The 21,328-nt window shown below is 37.9% G+C and overlaps 1 protein-coding gene across 1 annotated transcript; it reads left to right on the top strand.

Moving 5' to 3' along the window:
* The first annotated feature begins 947 nt into the window (after window positions 1-947).
* On the top strand, window positions 948-21,264 carry LOC111023494 (PH, RCC1 and FYVE domains-containing protein 1). The gene is made up of 9 exons (XM_088126960.1): window positions 948-1,219; window positions 1,594-1,687; window positions 2,106-2,192; window positions 3,190-3,279; window positions 3,546-3,626; window positions 3,898-4,062; window positions 4,179-5,995; window positions 6,147-6,276; window positions 21,112-21,264. Exons 2-9 carry the CDS (start codon window positions 1,640-1,642, stop codon window positions 21,262-21,264), a joined length of 2,571 nt encoding a protein of 856 aa, XP_087983086.1. The 5' UTR covers window positions 948-1,219; window positions 1,594-1,639.
* The last annotated feature ends 64 nt before the right edge of the window (window positions 21,265-21,328 follow it).

Genomic DNA, 21,328 nt, shown 5'->3' on the forward strand with positions numbered 1-21,328 from the left:
TTCTTCAAACCTTCTTTCAACCCTTCCATATTGTAACCGTCACATCGATTCTCATTGTACACTCCTTGATTAGTAGATTCCAAGTTGCCCGACGGTTCAATTTCAACTTCCACTAGTAACAAAGACCAATTCGGGAGAAGAAGAAGAAATTGCGAGAGATTTGAAAAAAATAGGGAGGGTAAAATATGAATTCGAAAATAATCCTTATAATATTTTCCTATATTTGAAAATTAGAAAAGATGGTGACATTTTTTTAAATATATAAAATAATTTTGATGTTCAAATCGCAACACTCCAATCATCTCACACCTCTTAATCTTTTCTTAGAATGCTCTTAAATAGTCTCGAAAATCTTTGAGTAAAAACTTGATGTCGTCCAAAGACGGAGTTGTGATGGTTGATGGATGCTTAGAGCTCCATGAAGGTCTCTTGGGCACCATGGCTTTAAAACATGAAAAAACAAAATCATAATAAAAATTGTTGTAAATTAGACAACATGGTTGTTGAAATACCAAAAAGTAAAAGTTCAAATCCGACAGTGTCCATCAAATGAGGCAGCAAACACAATTGAGGATAACGACAAAGATTTTCTGATCTCATCGTGATCGCATTGTCGAAATTGGTTTAATAAAAAAAAGAAAAATTGTACTAAAATTGGCGGGAAATCAGTTGGTCAAACACAGTGGTCAAAATGTACTGCAAAGTGTACACGTGGCAGAGGGTGTGTTGCAGTCCTCCGAAACACATGATTTGTCTCGTAGTGGACATTTATTAAAATAATACCAAAAAGTGCATCAAGTACGACAAAATTTGCCACATCCCAGAGATTCCCATTCTGCTGACGTGGCACATTTGAGAAAAAAAAATTACAAAATACAAAATTAAAAGCAGAAGGGAGGGGGAGAAGAAAAGAAAAAGAGAGAGAGAGAAAAAAAAGAAGTCGTTTGGAATTGAGCGACAATTATAAAAAAAACAGTTAAAGCTTCATCCCAGACAAAAACTCAATACAGACAAGAGAGAGAAACCAGAGAGAGAGAAGAAACCGAGCGCAGGTAAAGGGCGCATGTCAACAATTTCTCAATGCCACGGGAATTTACGTTGAGAAGACATTAAAGACCTGCGAGGTGCTCCAGATCTCTATGATTTTCCACGCTCTGTTCTATGATCTTTTTGGCGCCCATTCGCGCGTTGAGATTAATCAGAAATTGCCGACATGAATGTATGGCTGTTCAATCTAATGTGCGTGAATTTTAGCCTCCAAGGTTCATATTGCGTGTAATTTGGGTCGGAATGGTCTTCTGCCGTTGATTATGCGCCATTAATCGAATAGACTCGTCGGGATTCGTCGCTGTGCGTATTTTAGGGTTCCTTTGAGATTACAGGCGGTGGTTTTAGCTGAATAGTGACTAGTGGAGCTGTTGGAGTATTGTGTTGGGAGTTTAGTTTCGTCGCGTTTTGATTTTCTTACGGGGCATTTTTCCATGGGGTAGATGAGGGGATTTTTCATCCGAGAGGATGAGTAGAATGCTTTTCATGGCGCAAATTTTGGACAGGGATTGTCATTTTGAGATACATTTGGGTTTATTCTTCCAGTGGACGTTTGGTCTGCTCCAGAGTAGCACCTGATTTTGAATCTTGAATGGCCGATACCCAGAAAGGTGGTCTCGCCCATAGGGATATCGAGCAGGTTGGTTTCATTATATAAAAATTTTCTTTTTCTTTTTTCCCTGTACGTTCTTATTTACCCATTTAAGGTGACTCCTGCTCGAAAATGTTCTGTATTGAAGGCGATTCATGCTTTCCTTTACAGTCTTTTAAACTACTCTGTTCTAACTATGGATTATCGTTTGTCGTGTGGTGAGATTTCTGCTTTGGAGGGTGGAGTAGAGTGACTAGTTTAAAGTCAAGTTTTTGATGGTTTAGTATTTAAGATGTTCTCACGTGAGAATTCCATCAAATGTCATGGTCTTCCATGTTTTTATTCTTGTTCCTCTGAAGAATTTATTGCAACTTTTTTGAGAGAAGAAAAAAGCTCACATTATATCCTTTCTTATCTGGTTTCTCTCATCTCCCCTGTGCTGATTTTTACCCCCTTATTTTTATAGGCCATTACAGCGCTTAAGAAAGGGGCACATTTACTTAAATATGGACGGAGGGGGAAGCCAAAGTTCTGCCCTTTCAGGCTTTCAAGTGTAAGTTATTTTCTGTGAGGTCAAAAGTTCAGGCTTTTCACCTTTCAGTAGTAATTGCCTGTCCGAATACAAGAAGATCATTTATCTGTAGTTATCTTCCTGAAGGCAAATGGTGAAAAATGGTAAAACTTTTTTGGCAAGAAAATGAATGATGGAGACAGCATTTTATATGCCCGTTTCTTTCTTCTTATTTCCCCTGCCTTTTGAACTACCTAAAACTTGAATTTTTATTCCTGATTTCCCCCCACAAATGCTATCTTTTTTTTTTCTTCTAATTTTTAAAGACTCGTATTGGTGGTCTTGGAAGCTGCATTTTTATCATAGCTGTCTTTATCATCTTTCTATACTGGAAGCTCTTCTTTCCCATTTAAAAAGATTGTAACTGATTATTCTAGGCAAAGGAAAACAAAAGAACAGTTAGTAATTCTATTAATCTCATTGATGCTGTACTGTGATAGATAGTTATCTCGGTGGTATGTAGTGCCGTTGAAGCATAAGTCAATTTACTTTTCTCATGACTTGTGGTATTTATAGTTCATTTTGTCCATGTTCTAAGGGTTAAATCAAATGTAAAACTCTTCACAGAAATATCGCTCAAGATCTTTTTATATGAATGATAAAGATTTCTACGTGTAATAGTTTGCTACATTAGTAATCTTGTTTTACCTTTTGGAGTTAGTCTTGAAGTGACATAGGTACTTACTTCTGCATTGCAATCTTTTGAATATTATTTCCAGATTTTGATGATAAGAACATTTGTATCTTATTAATTCTTGATGATATAGAATGTGAAGATGAAAAAATGTAATCAATGAAAAATTGTATCTTATTAGTTCTCATGCACTGAGGCATCCATATTTTTCTATGTGGACTCCAACCACACTAAGTAAAGCCATTATCTTTTTGTCCTCTCTCTTTTAACAGGCTTGAAATTCTGTTATAGGATGATCTTTTATTTTATTCTATTTTATTATTATTTTTTTTATCAATGTTACAGGACGAGTCTTTACTCATATGGTACTCGGGCAAAGAAGAGAAACAGCTTAAATTAAGTTTGGTTTCAAAGATTATTCCCGGCCAGCGTACTGTAAGTTTACATACAAATATTGACTTCTAAGACATTGTTTGGGGTGAAGAAAATATTGAAACTAGCTTTCAGACTAGCTGGTACGGTTTTAGATAACTTTCCGTAAAACAATGATCAAAATGCCTTGGCTTAATATTAAAGAAAAGTTCATGTTTGAGACTTTCTAAGAGTGTCTTTCAAGGATTTATCTTCTGAATTTCTAAACTTCATGTTCATTTTTTAGTTTCCTAAATTTGAAAGGATGTATACGTGTATTTAATTTTCAGGCAATATTCCAGCAGCATCCACAACCTGAAAAAGAGTATCAGTCATTTTCACTCTTGTATAATGATAGATCACTAGATTTGGTAAGAGACGACAATGTTGATTCCCTTAACATTTATTTTTTTATTTGATCTTGCAATGCCATTTATGTGTCATTGACTCAACACTAATTTTGAAGTTCTCTTGCATCCAATTGTTTTGTGTTTTCACATACGTGCTTGCAATTGATATAATATCTTTTACTACATGAGGATTGAAGAAGTTTTGCAGAAACCTTTAGAAGCTAGAATGGAAATTTGTTAGTCCCCCAAAAAAAAAAAAAATTGACAAACTAATTTTATCAATGATGGACAGATATGTAAAGACAAGGATGAAGCTGAAGTTTGGTTTGTTGGTCTCAAGGCATTGATCACTCGAGGCAACTTCCGCAAGTTTAGAGCTGAATCAAGATGTGAGAGTGTATCATCAGATGGTTCACATGCTCGCCTGCGAAAGAATTCTCCAACCATTACACCATGTGTCTGTACAATGATAATTATATTTCAATGATAATTATATTTGTTTCAATATGTACTCAGTTTTTTATTCTTTGTATTTAGTCCTAATTTACATTTTGTACTTCTTCTGATTGACAGGATCCTGGAGATTCTGATGGGGTTCCCTATGAAAATAATGCACAGAATAGACTAGGAAAAGCATTTTGTGAAATACTATCATACACTGCAGTTTCCAAGAGTATCAACCAAGCCAAGTCAATTTCCAATCCTTCTCTATCATCTGGGCTTGTAGATAACTCAAATGGCCGAATTTCTGCATCCGAGGGTTTCCGCGTTAGCTTATCCAGTGCTGTGAGCTCATCAAGTCAAGGATCATGTCCAGAAGATTTTGATGCCTTAGGGGATGTCTTCATTTGGGGAGAAGGTACAGGGGATGGATTGCTGGGTGGTGGTGTGAACAAGGTCGGCAATCAATGTTCATTAAACTCCAAGCTGGATGCTCTGATACCCAAGGCATTGGAGTCAACAGTTGCTCTAGATGTTCATGGTATTTCATGTGGTGGCAGACATGCTGTACTGATTACTAGACAAGGTGAGATTTTTAGTTGGGGTGAGGAGTCAGGAGGCAGACTTGGCCATGGTGTGGAAGTGGATGTTTCACATCCAAAAATCATCGATACCCTCAGTGGCATGAATGTTGAATTAGTAGCATGCGGAGAGTACCATACTTGTGCTGTAACAATTTCAGGGGATCTTTATACTTGGGGTGATGGTACTCATAATTATGGTCTCCTTGGTCATGGTAGTGAAGTTAGTCATTTCATTCCTAAAAAGGTAAGTGGTCAGATGGAGGGAATTCGTGTATCATATATCTCTTGTGGAGCTTGGCATACAGCTGCTGTGACATCAGCTGGTCAATTGTTCACATTTGGGGATGGTTCTTTTGGAGCCTTGGGTCATGGGGATCATATCACCTCAAATATTCCACGGGAAGTGGAATCTTTGACAGGGCTAAGAACGATAAGAGTTGCTTGTGGTGTTTGGCACACTGCTGCTGTTGTTGAAATCTTTAACGAGCTTTCCGATTCTGGTACTTCAGCTAACCCTTCATCTGGAAAGCTTTACACATGGGGTGATGGTGACAAAGACCGGCTTGGACATGGAGATAATGAGCCTAGACTAGTTCCTGAATGTGTAGCTGCATTAATTGAAGAAAATATATGTCAAGTGGCATGTGGTCATAATCTCACAATTGCTTTAACAACATCGGGACGGGTATATTCAATGGGAAGTACTGCTTATGGCCAGTTGGGAAGTGCTGGAGCTGATGGAAAGCTTCCCACTTGCGTTGAAGGTGAAATTGCCAACAGTTTTGTTGAAGAGGTTGCCTGTGGTTCTTATCATGTTGCAGTATTAACCTCCAGAGCTGAGGTTTATACCTGGGGAAAGGGCTCAAATGGTCAGTTAGGCCATGGAGACCATGATCACAGAAAGACACCTACTATTGTAGATTTCCTGAAAGATAAGCAAGTGAAAAATGTAGCATGTGGTTCAAACTTCACCGCTGTTATATGTCTTCATAAGTGGGTATCAAGTGCTGACCATTCTGTATGCTCCGGTTGTCACAATCCATTTGGTTTCAGAAGGAAGCGTCACAACTGTTACAACTGTGGTCTAGTATTCTGCAAAGCATGCAGCAGCAGAAAATCTCTGAAAGCATCTTTAGCCCCAAATTTGAATAAGCCATATCGAGTGTGTGATGATTGTTTCACTAAACTAAAGAAGGCTATGGAGTCCAATTCTCTTTCACAAAATTCTAAAGCCAGAACCGGAAACGTGCACCCTAAATCTAATGGTGTCGTAGATAAAGAGTCGTGGGTTCCAAAGTTGCAAGCAACACTCTCTAGACTTTCGTCTTTGGGTGCTGTCAATCATGCTGAAAGCATGCAGTCCAGGTATGATATAAAACAATAGGTACAAAGTCGTCCTCTGTTCACCTCCTTAAATGGGAAAATTCAAATTGAGGGGCTATTATTCTTCCAGAGAATCAATTCCTCCATATTAAGCTTCCTAAAGAGTGTCATAAGTTTCTATTCCTGCTTCCAGATTAGCTTCTCGAGCAACATCTCCTGTCTTGGGAATGACGAGCCCGATTCAATCCTTCGAAGACATTGCAGAGGATTCTAAGCGTGCAAATGACAGTTTAACCCAGGAAATCATCAGTTTGAGGGCACAGGTAAGCCTTTTGTTTGGGTTTCCTCTAATTAATTTGATAAATTCACTGTCTGGCTGCGACCTTATGAAGATATAATTATCCTTAGATGTGGAAGTTATATTGGCATCTTGGTCTACTTTATATATATTTCTAATGTAGTTAACTCTAACGATATGCATGAATTGTATTTTATTCATCTGCCTATCTAGATCAAGGTTGACGGCTACCTGGAAAGCATATTCATTGTTCAACATGATATGGATACAATGGAATGTTATTTTCAAAAAGTTAAGATACACACAACATGGCCAACATGAGCTTAGTTCAGCGGTAATTAATACATGCCTGATCAACAGGTCACGAGTTCAAATCCCCCAACCCTTTATTGTACTCGAAATTAAAAAAAAAAAAGGTTACACACAACATGAACAAACATTCAAAAATATATTTTTGTAATAAAAACATTTAATGAGTTATTCGAAATATTGAATTTTAAACAAATTCAAAATATTTTTTCTTTAGAGAGAGAAACAATTTTATTAATGATATGAAATTACAAAAGTTGCCTATAAAAGGGATTACAGAAAGCTTTTCCAGCTAAACATGAGAGAAGAAATGCTAAAGTTGTGAAAAAGGGGAACTTTTTTTTTTTAACAAGATACGAACTTTTCATTGGTTTTTTTTGAAAGAAACGATTTCATTGATGGTATAAAGTTACAAAAGACCCAAAAGGATTACATGAAGGACTTTCAAAGAACTTTTCATTGATGGAATGAAAAGGAACGATAAAAAATGTTCAAAGGATACAAACTCCCGAAAGAGTGAAACAAAGAACAAATAAATAAAACAGAAAAAACAAATTACAAAGGATTGATAAAAGCATCCCAATTAGAGAAAATAAGATTTGGGGAATAATGCAAAAAAGAATCAGCAAGAGAGCATCAATGGGAAGCCTTGAACTTTGCTGAAGAAAGACACTCGAACAATGATCTGCTTTTACCCTTAACGACATTGATCCATAATAAACGAACAGCCCAAGAAGAATGATATGGACCACAAAATAACTGGAATAAAATGTCTTGAGCCTTATATCAAAAACCCAATCAATATGGAAGGTACGAAAGAAGAGAGGACCACCCATTAGCAATGGAAGAACAATGGTAGAAGAGATGACTTTGATCTTCCCCACTAGCACCACAAAGAACACAATGAGAAGGGAGAAGAGCAGTTGAAGGAAGCTTTCTTTGAATAATTCCAGTCGTATTTAATCCCTTGAAGAAGAATCCAAGAAAATACATTGACTTTCCTTGGACTTTTTGATTTTCACGAAGCAGCAAACAAGTCCTTATCCATCGGAGAAGAAGTCCGCTATATGATCAAAGATGCAACCGAAAATACACTAGGTGGTTCGAGAGTCCATATTCTTCGATCTTCTGTACAAGTAATCGAAGCCGAGCTTAGAATTGACAAAAGAGTAGTAAACTCTTCTTACTCCCCTCTTCCTTTAGAGACCTCCTTAACAAAATGTTCCACGAACGTATATTCTGATCCCAGAAGTCCGAAACTGCTCCTAATGGAAAAGAGTTCGAACAATCTAAAGAGAATCTGTCCATTCAATGGTAAGATGGATATTGAGGGATTCTTAGATTGGGTTAAGAATGTAGAAAAATTCTTTAGTTATATGGGAACTCCAGATCACAAGAAGGTTTGGTTGGTAGCATTAAAGCTAAAGGAAGGAGCTTCGGCTTGGTGGGACCAACTAGAAGTTAATAGACATCGTTATGGGAAGCAACCCATCCGTAATTGGGAACAAATGAAAAAGCTCATGCGTGAACGTTTTCTCCCAATTAATTTTGAACAAGTTTTCTACAATCAGTACCAGAATTGTCGACAAGGGACAAGATCCATAGTTGACTATTCCGAGGAATTTCATCGTTTGGGTGCAAGAACCAATCTTTTGGAAAGCCAACAACATTTGGTCGCCCGATTCATTGGTGGTTTACGTTCGGATATTAAAGAACAGATTGCTTTGCAACCAATTGGTTACCTCAATGAGGCTATTTCCACCGCAACCACCATTGAAGAACAGGTGGGCAATCGTGTCAAGAAACAATATGCACAACGCAGCACTTGGGATCAGGGAGGCACATCCAAACGGTCCACTACTCTGGGCGACAATACCCCTTCCCCCAACCTTTCATCCACTGCCCCTAAAGGTAAGTCCCTCGACAATGATGTTGTTAAAGCTAAACAAGTTGATAGTGTGGCAGGGAAAAAACAAGGGAATGTGTATTCTCGCCCAACATTGGGTAAATGCTTTTGGTGTGGACAAACCGGACATTTATCCAATGATTGTCCCCAAAGAAAAGCTATCAATTTCATTGATGAGGAAGAAGTCCACGAAGACAGTGGGGAAGAGTTAGAAGAAGATGTTGACTATGCCGCACCAGATGAACATGATCCTGTCTCCTGTGTTCTTCAACGCGTCCTTTTGATACCTAAAACAGAGGTAACTTACCAACGACATGCTCTGTTTAAAACTAGATGCACCATAAACAGGAAAATCTACAATGTCATCATCAATAGTGGAAGCACTGAAAACATCATTGCCAGTAAGTTGGTAAATACGTTACACTTGCCTTTATCCCCTCACCCCGCTCCATATAAAGTATCTTGGATTAAAAAAGGGGGTCAGGCTCATGTCACACACACTTGCACAGTGGCTTTGTCCATTGGTGCAACATATAAAGACCAAATCGTGTGTGATGTGTTAGACATGGATGTGTGTCATATTTTACTTGGAAGGTCTTGGCAATATGATACTCAAGCTCTCCATAAAGGAAGAGATAATACTTTCGAGTTTTTGTGGATGGGTAAAAAAGTGGTCCTTCTACCATTAAATCCCTCCAAGTCCCTTCCTTTGAAGGATAGTGACAAAGGGAAAGGTAACCTATTTACCATTTGTTCGGCAACACAGCTCCTAGGACAGCCTAAAGAACCTATCCTCGGTTTGATTATAAAAGATTTTGATGCCAAGAATGCTGGTTCTTTTGTTCCGCCGGCTGTAGAACAATTATTGACCGAATTTGAAACTATTATAGAAACACTGACTGGATTACCCCCTCTTTGAAACATACAACACAATATTGATTTCTTTCCAGGGGCATTTCTTCCTAATCTAGCACATTATAGAATGAGCCCTTCCGAGTACAAAATACTTCATGACCAAATTCATGAATTACTTGAGATAGGGCATATACAGCCTAGTCTAAGTCCATGTGTCGTGCCTGCTTTGTTGACTCCAAAAAAGGACGGTACTTGGAGAATGTGTGTTGATAGCCATGCTATAAACAAAATCACAGTCAAATACCGATTTCCAATACCCTGGATCTTCTACCTACTAGATCAATGAGGAGGTGCCACAATCTTTTCTAAAGTGGATCTCAAAAGTGGCTACCACCAGATTCGAATCAGACTGGGAGATGAGTGGAAAACAACCTTAAAGACAAACGAGGGGTTGTTTGAATGGCTTGTTATGCCATTCAGATTATCTAATGCTCCAAGTACCTTCATGCGGCTCATGCATAAGGTTTTGTTTCCTTTTATTAACAAATTTATTGTTGTTTATTTCAATGACATTCTCATCTATAGCACTACTATGCATGATCACTTAGACCACCTTCGGTTACTCTTCTCTACATTAGCAGATAATAAACTTGTGATCAATCTTAAAAAATGTCTCTTTGTCACACCCGAAATATCTTTCTTAGGTTTTATCATTGGTCATAATCAAGTAAAAATGGACCCTTCTAAAGTTCAAGCTATAGCTGATTGGAGTGAACCTAAAACGGTAAGGGATGTCCAATGTTTCCCAGGGCTTGCTTCCTTCTATAGGAAATTTATAAAACACTTTAGTTCCATCGTAGCTCCTTTGACCAACTGCCTTAAAAAGGGACAATTTTCGTGGGGACAATCACAAATAGATAGTTTACAAATAATCAAAACCAAACTTTGATTCACTTTTTGAAGTGGCTGTAGATGCATCTGGGATTAGGAGCTGTTTTATCTCAAAACAATCATCCTTTAGAATATTTTAGCGAAAAACTTAGCCCATCCCGTAAAAAATGGAGCACTTATGAGCAAGAACTTTATGCCCTTGTCCGAGCATTGAAATAGTGGGAGCATTATCTATTAAGTAAAGAATTTGTCTTGTTTACGGATCATTTCTCCTTAAAATTTCTGCATACTCGAAAAACAACTAGTCGTATGCACGTCCGTTGGTTGTCCTTTTTACAACGAATTGAGTTTGTAATTAAACACAAGGCGGGAACAACTAATAAGGCACCAGACGCCTTAAGCCGGAAAAACAGCCTTTGAACCATCCTTAAAGGCGAGATTATTGCCTTTGACTATCTTCCTGATTTATATGGAACTGACAAAGACTTCCAAGACATTTGGCACAAATGTTCAACTCATATGCCTATCGAAGACTACCATATTGTGGAAGGATACCTATTTAAAGGAAATGCTCTATGTATTCCTCATACCTCCTTAAGGGAGGCTATTCTACGAGATGCCCATGCGGGTGGCCTTGCGGGGCATTTAGGTCGTGATAAAACTTTGGATATAGTACCTTCACGCTTCTATTGGCCACATATACGCCGAGATGTCTCTAACTATGTCACTAAGTGTTTTACTTGTCAAACTTACAAAGGAACAACACAAAATACTGGGCTTTATACACCTTTACCAATACCCAAGAGTATATGGGAAGATCTTTTGATGGATTTTATTTTAGGACTTCCATGAACACAGCGGGGATTTGATTTGGTATTGGTGGTGGTGGATCGCTTTAGCAAGATGGCACATTTCGTGGCTTGTAAAAAGACCTCCGATGCCATTGCTATAGCAACCTTATTTTTTAGGGACATAGTTCGTCTCCATGGAATTCCAAAGTCCATTGTGTCAGATCGCGATGTCAAGTTTTTAAGTCACTTCTGGCGCACATTGTGGAAGAAATTTGATACTTCCCTCTGTTAAATTATAGTTTATTTTATTTTAAAGGTTTCCTATTTTATTTAGGTTAGGGTTTTATTGTCCTAATACGTAAGTATTTCCTTATCTTAATAGGCAAGAATTTCTTTTTAGTTTCTTTTTTGTGACTGCTATTTATATAGCGTTGTATCAATCATTTGGAGTAATTAAGGAAGAATTATTTTATTTTCTTATTATTAACACCCTCAAATTTAGCACCACGAGCCATCCACAGATAGATGGTCAAATCGAAGTCACGAATCGATCTTTGGGAAACCTCGTTCGTTGTCTTAGTGGAGATCACCCTAAACAGTGGGACATGTCGTTGGCTCAAGCGGAATTTGCCTACAACCACATGAAGAACAGAACTACAGGGAAGTCACCATTTGAGGTGATTTATACTAAACTCCCTAGATTAACTTTAGATTTGACTAACATTCCTTCATCTGTTGATCTCAGTTTGGAAGCAGAGGAAATGGCTAGCCGCATTACAGAATTACATCAAGAAGTCTGAAACCACATTGAACAATCAAATTTAAAATAAAAAGAGGCGGTTGACAAGAAAAGGCGGGCTAAGGAATTCCAAGTAGGCGATCTAGTGATTATTCATCTAAGGAAAAGCCGATTTCCATCGGGCACCTACTCCAAACTCAAAAAGAGGAAGTTAGGGTCCTTTCAAGTAATTGAGCGCTTTGGATCTAATGCCTACAAACTTCAGCTTCCACCAACTTACAATATCAGCCCTATCTTCAACATAGCAGATCTCTACAACTACAATCCACCAGATTCTTTTACAATAACCCCTTTAACTCCAGGTCGAGTTATTTTTAAGGGTCGTGGAAATTGATGTAGTTATTATACAAGGGTTGGTTAGTTAGTTAAGTGAGTAAGGTTGTTAGGTTGTTTTAGTTGTAAGATTGTTTACCGTATGGTTAATGTGCCAACAACCCCTTTAAATAGCTGCTGGTTTTCCTTTTGTAAAAAATATTATTCTTCTTCAAGAAATCAACCCGTGTGTTGTACACCAATCACACTCATTAATCAGAAAGACATTGAGGAAGAAATTCTAAACTTTTTTGGAAAGCTCTTTACCATAAGCTCTGGCCCGCGGTTCTCTCCAAGAGGGATCAATTGGCGTCCAATTTCTCCTTCTGATAGGCAATGGCTGGAAAGAGATTTTGAGGAATCCGAAATCTGGTCTGCTTTGAATGATCTTGGTAAAAATAAAGCACCAGGCCCCGACGGTTTCACGACGGAATCCCTCATCAGATTTCTGGCATCACTTGAAGGATGATTTTATTCGCTTATTCAAGGAATTCAACATTAACGGCCATATTAATGGTGGCCTTAAAGAAAACTTCATTTGTTTACTGCCCAAAAAAGCCGCATCCTCAAGAATTTGTGATTTCAAGCCAATCAGTCTCTCTTCCTCAATTTACAAAGTGCTGGCCTAGGTACTGACCGAGTGCCTCAAAAAGGTTATGCCTACTACTATCTCATCCACTCAAAGTGCTTTCATTGAAGGCCGAAATATATTGGATCGAATCTTGATTGCAAATGAAGCTGTGGAAGCCTATAAAGCTTGAAGGATAGGCAGGTGGTTGCTCAAGCTGGATTTCGAGAAAGCCTTTGACAAGGTTGATTGGGCATTTCTAGAAGATGTCCTTCTTCAAAAACGGTTCGGTAGAAAATGGTGTAAGTGGATCAACAGTTGTGTAAGAGGAACTAAGTACTCAATCTTTATTAATGGGAGGTATAAAGGTCGTATTGTGGCTTTTGGGGGTCTAAGACAAGGTGATCCACTTACACCTTTTCTTTTTCTCTTAGTAGCAGATGTTTTCAGTAGCATGCTGGAAAATATTTATGAAAGGGGTTCTGTTGAAGGATTCTTGCTCGGCGATAAGAATGTCCATATCTCTCATCTTCAATTTGCAGATGACACTCTTATTTTTTGCAAGGATGATGAGATTATGTCGAGAAACCTCACTGAAGCTATTAAAGCTTACGAATGGCTTTCCGGATTTTCCATTAATTGGGAGAAATCAACCATCAGCGGAGTAAACATTTCGGCACAAAGAGTTCAGCAAGTAGCGTCTTCTATGAACTGTCAGTTTGCTTCCCTTCCTATTTTGTATCTTGGTCTACCTTTAGGGGGAAATTTGAGATCCTCTGTTTTTTGGAGCCCTGTTTTAGAGAAAATAGAGAAGTTGGATCGCTGGAGGCGTTATAATTTGTCCTGAGGAGGTAGATTGACCTTATGCAAATCAGTCTTATCTAGTATTCCACTTTACTACCTTTCTTTGTTTCAAATACCTTTAGGGGTATGCAAGCAAATCGAAAAAAGGAGAGCTTTCCTATGGAACAGTGGCCAGTCAGGGGCTCTAAATCATCTTGTACACTAGAATATCTCGTCCAAGCTCATGGAAGATGGCGGTCTGGGGGTTGGCAGAATTTAAAAAATTAACAGCGCACTTTTAGCCAAATGGGGCTGGCGTTTTGGCTTGGAAAACTCTACCCTTTGGCGGCACGTCATGGCCAGTTTGTACGGAGAGATTGAACTTGGTTGGTCTACGGGTGAAAGGAATAATGGCAGCCTTAGGTGCCCATGGACTAGTATTTCTCGACATTGGAGGCAATTCAGTCAGTTTGCATCAAATTGGGGTCGGGTTCCAATATTCTTTTATGGAACCACATCTAGATAGAGGACAAGCCTCTCTCGGTCAGATTTCCAAAAATTTATCGTTTATCCTTGTCCCCTTCAGGTTCAGTTGCTGATTTTTGGGATCCACAAACGTTATCTTGGAAAATTACTTCTCGTTGGGCTTTGAAGGATGATGAGATCGAGGAATATATTTCTCTACTGTCACTTCTAAATATATATTGCCCTGTAAATAGAGTAGATAGAAGGATTTGGTCCTTGGATAATTCAGGTGACTTCACAGTGGCTTCCTTCCGTAAGTTTTCCTCAAATGCTCCTATGCCTCAAGATTTATTTAAAGCTATTTGGAAGACCAAAAGTCCAAAGAAAGTGAGTTTTTTTCACTTGGATTCTCTTGTTTGGAAGAGTTAACACAGCAGATGTATTACAAAAGAAGCTGTCTGGTCGAACTAAGTGAACCGGCCTGAATTGGACCAAACCAAACCAAAGTGTGAACCAACCAGACTTGAACCGAACCAAACCTTGGGTTTGTACACGATAACAAACCTTGATCTTTACCCAAGATCTGCAAAGAACGGCAAGCAGCAAACGTGGATTTTACCCACAAACCTGTAGCTAACGGTGAGTGACAGCGGACTGAAATTGATCCACGGACCTGCAAAACGTCGGAATGGATGCTAAGGGCGGCGAAACGGCAAGGACGACAGCGAAATAAACATGGACAGTGGGGGAACAGAGGTGCGGCACGAAGATCTGCAAATGGGATGCAGAACGTAGACGGTGGCGGTAATATCTCATGATCTGCGACCTCTGGCTCTAGATTTGCGAACAATGATGGCGACGGAAGGACGATCAGCTGGCGATATGAACAGCCCCGCACGAAGGAACTGTCCAGAAGTAGGATGCGCTGTTTGAGGATGGCGGCTAAGGTTCCGACAGTAACGTGGTAGCAGCGGTGGCTGAGTTTATAGTGGCTAGGGTTTTAAAGGAGAACCTGGCTCTGATACCAACTTGGTTTGAATGGAATAAATTATTAGTATTCCAATAATAATAAAATAAGAAATACTTCTTATATAAAAAAGAGGCTCAATACATGAAAGGAAATAAAGAAATTAATATTGACAGCTAATTTACAACTAATAAATCAAATATCGACCTACATATATTGGTATACATATATTGTTCAAAAAACACAACCATTTATAGGTTGAAGTTTTTTTTTTGAACAGGAAAGGAACTTTTCATTGATAAATGAAAAAGAACATAAAATGTTCAAGGATACAAACTCCAAAGGAGTGAGAAAGATAAAAAATAAAAAAATGAAAAAAAAAACGAAAAAAAAATGAATACAAAGCACATAAAGTTGAAACAAAATAAATAAAATTACAAAGGAGAGCTAAAAGCATCCCAATTAGAATCAATCATGCTAGGTGAGTAATTGACAAAAAGATTGGAAAGAGCACACCATTGAGAAGCTTTGAATTTGGCAATGTGAAAACATTCCAACGGATGCCTTTTTAGCCCTTCGAAGGTCCTTTGATTGCGCTCGAACCATAATTCATAAATAAGGGCTGTAAGACCGTTGACCCAAAGTAATGTAGCTCTAGGATTCATGTGTAGACCAAACAGCAACTGAAGACCCAAAGTAATGTAGCTCTAGGATTCATGTGTAGACCAAACAGCAACTGAAAAACCAAGTTCGAGACTGACTTGTCCATAACCCAAGGTAGGTTAGGTTGAAGGTTCCAAAAAAGGCAGACCAACAGGTTGCTGCAAATGGACAGAAAAAGAAAGTGTGCAGCTGATTTTCGCTTGAGTTTACACAAAAAACACAAGCAGATGGCTGGAGAAACATATATGGTATCTTTTTCTGCATAATTTCAGCTGTATTGACCTTGCCAAACATAAGAATCCATGTAAGGACATTAACCTTCTTGGGGCTACCAGAATTCCAGAGCTTTGAGCAAAAATCTCGTGGTAATGCAGCAGAGGGAGCCTTAGAGTTACATAAGGAGCTGACAGAAAAAGTCCCATTTTTATTCAGATTCCAAGAAAGTTTGTCTCCATCATCATTTAACAAAACCAAATTCAGATTGTCCAATAATTCAATATATTCAGCAATTTCTCCATCTTTTAGCGACCTTCTAACTTCAATCCTCCAAGAGGAGGTGGTTGAATCCCAAGCTTCTTGAACCGAAAGGTAGGGGTTCGAGGAAACCCGAAACATAAGTGGAAACTTGTCCTTTAAACAAGACTCGCCCAACCACAAGTGATGCTAAAACAAAGTACGTTTGCCATTTTTTACCGATAATGAAGAGAATTTCTGTACCTTTTTCCACTGTTTTTGAATGTTGTTCCAAGGGCTACGACACCCCAAATTCTTCTTTTCCAGAGTTTTCCAATCAAACAATCTGTTTCATAAATGCTGGCCACAACCCGGCGCCATAACGCAGAAGTTTCCACACTAAACCTCCAACACCATTTCGCAAGAAGAGCATGGTTCTTATTCAATAACATACCAATGCCCAAGCCACCATTTGCAGAAGGGCGAGAAGCTAAATCCCATCGAGCCAAATGCTTTAAAGACCCATATGAACCATGTCCCCAAAAAAATTTTCTGATATACTTTTCAAATTGCTTGCTGATATGTCCAGGCATTTGAAAAAGCGATAAGTAATACATAGGGATGTTACCCAACACCGCTTGGCACAAAGTCAGTCTACCTCCTTTAGATAATTGATACAACTTCCATCTATCGAGCTTCTTTAGGATCTTGTCCTTAATAGGTAACCAAAAGGCTTCAAGCTTTGGATTTCCACCTAAAGGAAGCCCCAAGTACATAATGGGCAGATGTTCAATTTTACAATTCCACTTTGCAGCAAACAACGCTACTTTTTGGGTATCAATATTAATTCCACATAATAATGATTTATCCCAATTTACTTTCAGGCCAGACAACCATTCAAATGTCTTAATAGTATCGAAAAGAATCTCCAACATATCATCATCATCCTTACAAAACAACAAAGTATCATTTGCAAACTGTAGATGAGAAACATGAACATGATTTCTGCCGACAATAAAACCTTCAAAAATACCCTTTTCATGTAGGCGATCCAACAAACTACTAAGCACATCACTGATTAAGAGAAAAAGGAAAGGAGAAAGAGGGTCCCCTTGCCTTAAACCTCTAGAAGTAAGATTCTTCCTCTTGGTCTACCATTGATGAATACTGAAAATTTTGTCCCTCTGATGCAACCATTAATCCAGCTAATCCATTTCTCTCCAAACCCTTTCTTTCGAAGGACAGCATCAAGAAAATCCCAATCCACTCTATCAAAGGCTTTTTCTAAGTCAAGTTTTAACATCCAACCACTCTTCTTCTTGACTTTATAGAAATTTACAAGCTCATTTGCAATTAACACCGGATCAAGGATCTGTCTTCCTTCAATAAAAGCACTCTGATTCATAGAAATTTTGCTAGGAATCACCTTCTTGAGGCGCTCGGTGAGGACTTTGGCTATAATTTTATAAGTGGAGGTTGAAAGACTTATTGGTCTAAAGTCCTTTACCTTTTCCACTGTATCTTTCTTAGGAATAAGGCAAATGAAATTATCTTTAACGCAAGCATTCAATTGGCCATTTCGAAAGAACTCAGCAAAAAGTCGCATAAAATCCCCTTTCCAATGCTGCCAAAATTTGATGAAGAATTCAATGGTAAATCCGTCTGGCCCTGACGCCTTATTTTTTCCCAAATTTTTTAGAGCAAACCAAGCCTCAGCTTCCTCAAAATTCCTTTGTAACCAGCTACTGTCTTGACAAGAGATAGGCCTCCAAGAGATGTCTCTTGGAGTAAAACGTGAAATTCCTTCAGTACAGTACAAGGCATCGAAAAAGCTGGAGATTTCCTTCATTTACAGGTTGAAGTTATACCGATGCTGATTGCAGGAAGTACGATAGATAGAAGATCTACTTCTGATTATTGTTCATTTATTGGAGGTAACTTACTCACTTGGTGAAGTAAGAAACAAAATGTAGTGGCCAGAAGTAGCGGCGAAGTAGTATTTAGGGCCTTAGCCAAGGTATTTGTGAAGGGATATGGATAAAAGGGTTACTTGAAGAATTGAGAGTTTTCAGAAGGCACCCATACGAGTTTATTGCAACAACAAAGCTGTCATCTCCATAGCCCACAATTCAGTTCTGTTAGAGTATAGATATTTTAGTATATTTTATATTCTTGTATTAATATTAATTTGTCCTTTACCTTCTCCTTATAGGATTAGGTCAACCTTGTATATTTGTCTATATATATAGACTTTAATAATGAGAACACATTACATTGGATTCTCTCCAACCTTAGTCTCTACATGGTATCAGAGCTCTAGGTTTTGTGCCCATTAGGGTTTTGTGCGCATTAGGGTTTTGATGCCCATTAGGGTTTTGATGCCCATGAGGGTTTTGATGCCCATGAGGGTTTTGTGCCCGTTAGGGTTTTGTTCCTTAGGGTTTTGTTCTACTACTGCCGCTGCCGCCGCTGACCACTGCCACCGCCGTCGTCGTTTGCTGATTCGCCAGTGCTGCTGTTTTCCGATTGCTGTTCGTGGGTTTCGTCTCGCTGTTAGTCGCCGTCGCCATCGCTGTGTGCTTTCGTCACCGCCAGTCGCCACCCGTCACCTTCGCCCTTTTGGTTGTCGTGGGGTATCACTTAGGGTTTCTGGATTCAGAAAACACCTAATCCGATTTGGTTCCAGCAATTTGATTCATCTGTTTTGTTTGGTTCGGGTGGTTTGGTCTGGTTCTGTCGTTTTGTTCAAATAAGTTCGTTTGTTTGTTATGGTTGAGAAGAAATCAATCGTAACTTCTGAGGTGATCCCAATGATATCAAAAATCACAGAACATAAGTTGAATCGAGCACGAATAGATTATTTGTCTAACAAGTTGGGCATGATTAATATATATGCACCAACTTGAGGGGGAGTGTTAGAGTATAGATATTTTAGTATATTTTATATTCTTGTATTAATATTAATTTGTCCTTTACCTTCTCCTTATAGGATTATGTCAACCTTGTATATTTGTCTATATATATAGACTTTAATAATGAGAACACATTACATTGAATTCTCTCCAACCTTAGTCTCTACAAGTTCAACATGATAGGACTAAGCATATTGAAATTGACAAACATTTCATAAAAGAAAAAGTTGACACTGGTGTGATATGTATCCTTTATTTCCCAACAATAGAGTAGACTACTGATGTATTGACAACAGGACTAGCGAAGGTGCAATTTGACAAAATGATTGACAAGCTGGCAATGGAAGATATCTTTAAACCAGCTTGAGAGGGAGTGTTGGTTCATTATTTGTAAATATTAGTTGTAAATTAGCTGTCAATATTAATTTCTTTATTCCCTTTCATGCATTGAGCCTCTCTTCTATATAAGAAGGCTATGTGCTTCTTATTTTATTATTATTGGAATACTAATAATTTATTCCATTCAAATAAATTCATTTATACTATATAGATACTATATATACTATATATACTTATATAGTATAGGTCCTATTATACAATATAGGTTTTTATGACCATTATATATATACACTATATATATATGTACGTACGTACGTACGTATATATGTATATATATGTGGTCAACTTGGCTTCAAAGAAATTCATAGCTAGATACGACTTTTCCAAACCGCTCACACCAAGCTCTCGGAGATTGTTTGAGGCCATAAAGAGATTTTTTTAATTTGCAGAATTTATTACACTGATTTCCTTTTCAAAACTTGGTAGTAAGTTCATAAAAACCTCTTTTTCGAGATCGCCATTAAGAAAGATATTTTTCACGTCAAGCTGATGGAGAGGCCAATTTGAATTAACTGCAAGAGACAAAAGAGCTCTAATAGAGTTAATTTTAGCAACGAGAGTCGATGTTTCTCAATAATCAATCTTATTGGTTTAAGTGAAGCCTTTAGCTACCAATCTGACCTTGTATCTATTCTCTCAATACTACCATCTACAGTATATTTTACGGTAAATAGCCATTTACATCCCACTGATTACTGATTTCTTACCTTTTGGCAACTCTACTATCTCCCAAGTATTATTCTGCTTGAGAGCATTATCTCTTCCATAACTGCTAGTCTCCAATTTGGATCTTCTAGAGCGTCATGTATATTCCTTTGAACAAACAAATCAGCTATCCTAGATGTGAACTCTATGATTATTTGTCAATTTGTGGTATAAGATATAGTTTGCAATAGGATATTTAGTACAACTTCGAACATGTTTTCTAATTGTTACTGGAACATCAAGGTCAGAGACAATAGGTGAAATAGTTGAAGTAGGAATAGAAGATATCGGTGTTTTCAGTCTCAGGTTGGGTTATGTGAAGAATCGACTATCCGCTGGGGGGGATTATTAGTATTTTTTGTTTCATTTTTCAGAACTTCAGATTGACTCTGAGAAGGATTAACTATCTGGTCTTTGTTTATTTGATTGAATTTTCTTTTAGAATAAAACTTAAACTCATAAACTTGATTAGTAGAATCATCTCGTAGTTCTATACTAGGTATCAAAAGTCCAGCAAAATCAGGAGAAATAGGACTAGGAAGAGGAATCGAAATATCCCAAAAATTATCTCTCAAATTTGATCTCTCCCCCTGAAGATAATTTTGGGTAAAATATGATTGTTTTACTAAAAAAGACACATCCATACTAACAAAAAATTTGTTGATTTGAGGATTAAAACATTTATAACCCACTTGAAAAATAACTCAAGAATATACGTTTAACAGCTCTAAAATCAAGTTTTGACTGAGATTGACTAGTTATGTGAACATATGTGGTACATCCAAACACTTTGAGAGATAAGTCAAAATATTTACGGGATGTTGGAAAAACATATTTAAAGCACTCAATGGGAGTTTTGAAATTTAAAACCTTACTAGGTAGGCAGCTGTGAGAATGACTTCTTCCCACTGGTAGGCATCCTATTTATTAGGTAAGCACTTTGATAAATTTCTTCATGACAAAATCATTTGAAATATTGAAAACATGGGCCACGCGAATCAAACGTTAGCTGCTTTTAGTTTTACTTTCTGAAACTCTATTTTGGGTGAACTATTGAGTATTGATTAATAACTGATTGGCAGGTGCAAGAGTTGACTTGCAAGTCCAAAAATCTTGAAGCTGAACTCGAGAAAACCTCAAAGAAACTGATGGAAATTACAGCAATAGCTGCAGATGAAGCTGAAAGATGCAAATCAGCCAAGGAAGTTATTAAATCCTTAGCGGCTCAGGGTTAGAGTCTTTTTGAATTATGGGTTGGATTTTGTTAGCAATTTCTCCATTATATTTTGTAACAGTTGT

The sequence above is a fragment of the Momordica charantia genome (genome assembly GCF_013281855.1).
Source record: "Momordica charantia cultivar OHB3-1 chromosome 8 unlocalized genomic scaffold, Mcharantia_2.0 BLBB01000008.1, whole genome shotgun sequence".
Lineage (NCBI taxonomy): Eukaryota > Viridiplantae > Streptophyta > Magnoliopsida > Cucurbitales > Cucurbitaceae > Momordica > Momordica charantia.

Excerpts from the sequence above, each read along its gene's own strand:
- LOC111023494 (XM_088126960.1), top strand. The coding sequence starts at position 1,640 with ATGGCCGATACCCAGAAAGGTGGTCTCGCCCATAGGGATATCGAGCAG. Across the intron at positions 4,063-4,178 it reads CTCCAACCATTACACCATGT|GATCCTGGAGATTCTGATGG; the intron begins GTCTGTACAATG and ends TCTGATTGACAG. Across the intron at positions 6,277-21,111 it reads TCATCAGTTTGAGGGCACAG|GTGCAAGAGTTGACTTGCAA; the intron begins GTAAGCCTTTTG and ends ACTGATTGGCAG.